Below are 1,400 nucleotides of genomic sequence, written 5' to 3' on the forward strand. Positions count from 1 at the left end.
TTCTAGCATTAATAAGTAGACACTCATTCAAGTCTAAGTACAAAATTCAAGCAGTAACAGGAAACAATATCGGGTCCTCCTCATCCTCACCAGCTTAAACCAAAGGAAGCCACCAAGTACATGGACCAAGGCCTGTCATGAGCAAAGCTGTGGGAACAAGAATATCAAGGAGTCCTTGAGGACAAATTCCTTCCCATGTCAATGTAGACCCTTTGTAACTGCAGGGTCCTGTCTCAGATCTTTCTCTTCACATACATCCCCATTAACAAGAAAGACACACACACACACACACACACACACACACACACACACACACACACACACAGTTCCTGGTGTTCTTTTATCTCCTAGGAAACCCACATGAGGATGTTCACTCTGCTCACCATCCTTCTCTTGCTGGCCCTGCACACCCAGGCAGAATCTCCCCAAGGAAGCACTGAGGAGGCTCCGGACCAGGAACAGTTGGTCAAGGAGGACCAGGATATTTCTATATCCTTTGGAGGGGATAAAGGTGCTGCTCTCCTAGATGCAGGTGAGAGAACCCATCATACTAGAGACATGGAGTAGAGACATGGTGTAGAGGTAAGCTATGAAACTGGGCCACCCAGTTGACTTTAATACTTCTTTATTTGCCTCATTGAACAGCAAAAGCCAAATAGATCCATTTCTTTCTGCAAATATTTGTTTGTGAATATCACAGGGTTTAATACATAAAGAGATCTAGTGACTGGTGATTTTTCTTCTAGATCTAAATGTCTAGACTTTGTCTATTTTACTGTCAATTATATTTTAGAACTTGGAGATGTGTATTTAGATATTTACATAATGGCAGGAGCACAAAAGTTAAACAAAATTAAGACAAGTCAGGAGAGCCTTTAGTTTTGTTCTTACCATGTATATTTATTTATATTAATCCTGCCTGCTCATGTTGCTGTCACTATTGATCAATGTGGAGAACGTGTTTCACCCAGCACATATCTTGCCCAAGATCTCTTGCACCCTGCTGACTCAGGCACTAAGTGCTGTACATGATTTCTGTATCCCCAGATGTGAAGTCAGACTTGATCTGCTATTGCAAACTCATAGGCTGTGGTTTTGGAGAACGGCTCTCTGGGGCCTGCCATTACCGTGGCCACGTCTTCCGACTCTGCTGCCGCTGAGCACTAAGAACAAGAAGAATGCATTTGTCATCTGACTTGAGATCTTGAAGGAGACTGCTATTTGTCCCATGTTGTGTTCTTGAGTTTCCTCTTCCTTTATATCCAAATAAAGTTCTTACAGCAAGTTACCTCTCTGTATACTTGATTATTGTCTCCAAGCAAGACTCTGAGAACCAAGTACCAGAATGCTAGAAAGAAATTCTTGGCTTGGGTCTGTAGGAGTTTCAGGCTCCTGATGGA

At 42.6% G+C, this 1,400-nt stretch overlaps 1 protein-coding gene across 1 annotated transcript; it reads left to right on the plus strand.

Annotated features, from left to right (window-relative positions):
* The first annotated feature begins 360 nt into the window (after window positions 1–360).
* LOC110337137 (neutrophil antibiotic peptide NP-2-like) lies at window positions 361–1,160 on the plus strand. The gene is made up of 2 exons (XM_021219892.1): window positions 361–532; window positions 1,048–1,160. Exons 1-2 carry the CDS (start codon window positions 361–363, stop codon window positions 1,158–1,160), a joined length of 285 nt encoding a protein of 94 aa, XP_021075551.1.
* Window positions 1,161–1,400: the final 240 nt, after the last annotated feature.

The sequence above is a fragment of the Mus pahari genome, chromosome 19, assembly GCF_900095145.1.
Source record: "Mus pahari chromosome 19, PAHARI_EIJ_v1.1, whole genome shotgun sequence".
NCBI classification, from domain to species: domain Eukaryota; kingdom Metazoa; phylum Chordata; class Mammalia; order Rodentia; family Muridae; genus Mus; species Mus pahari.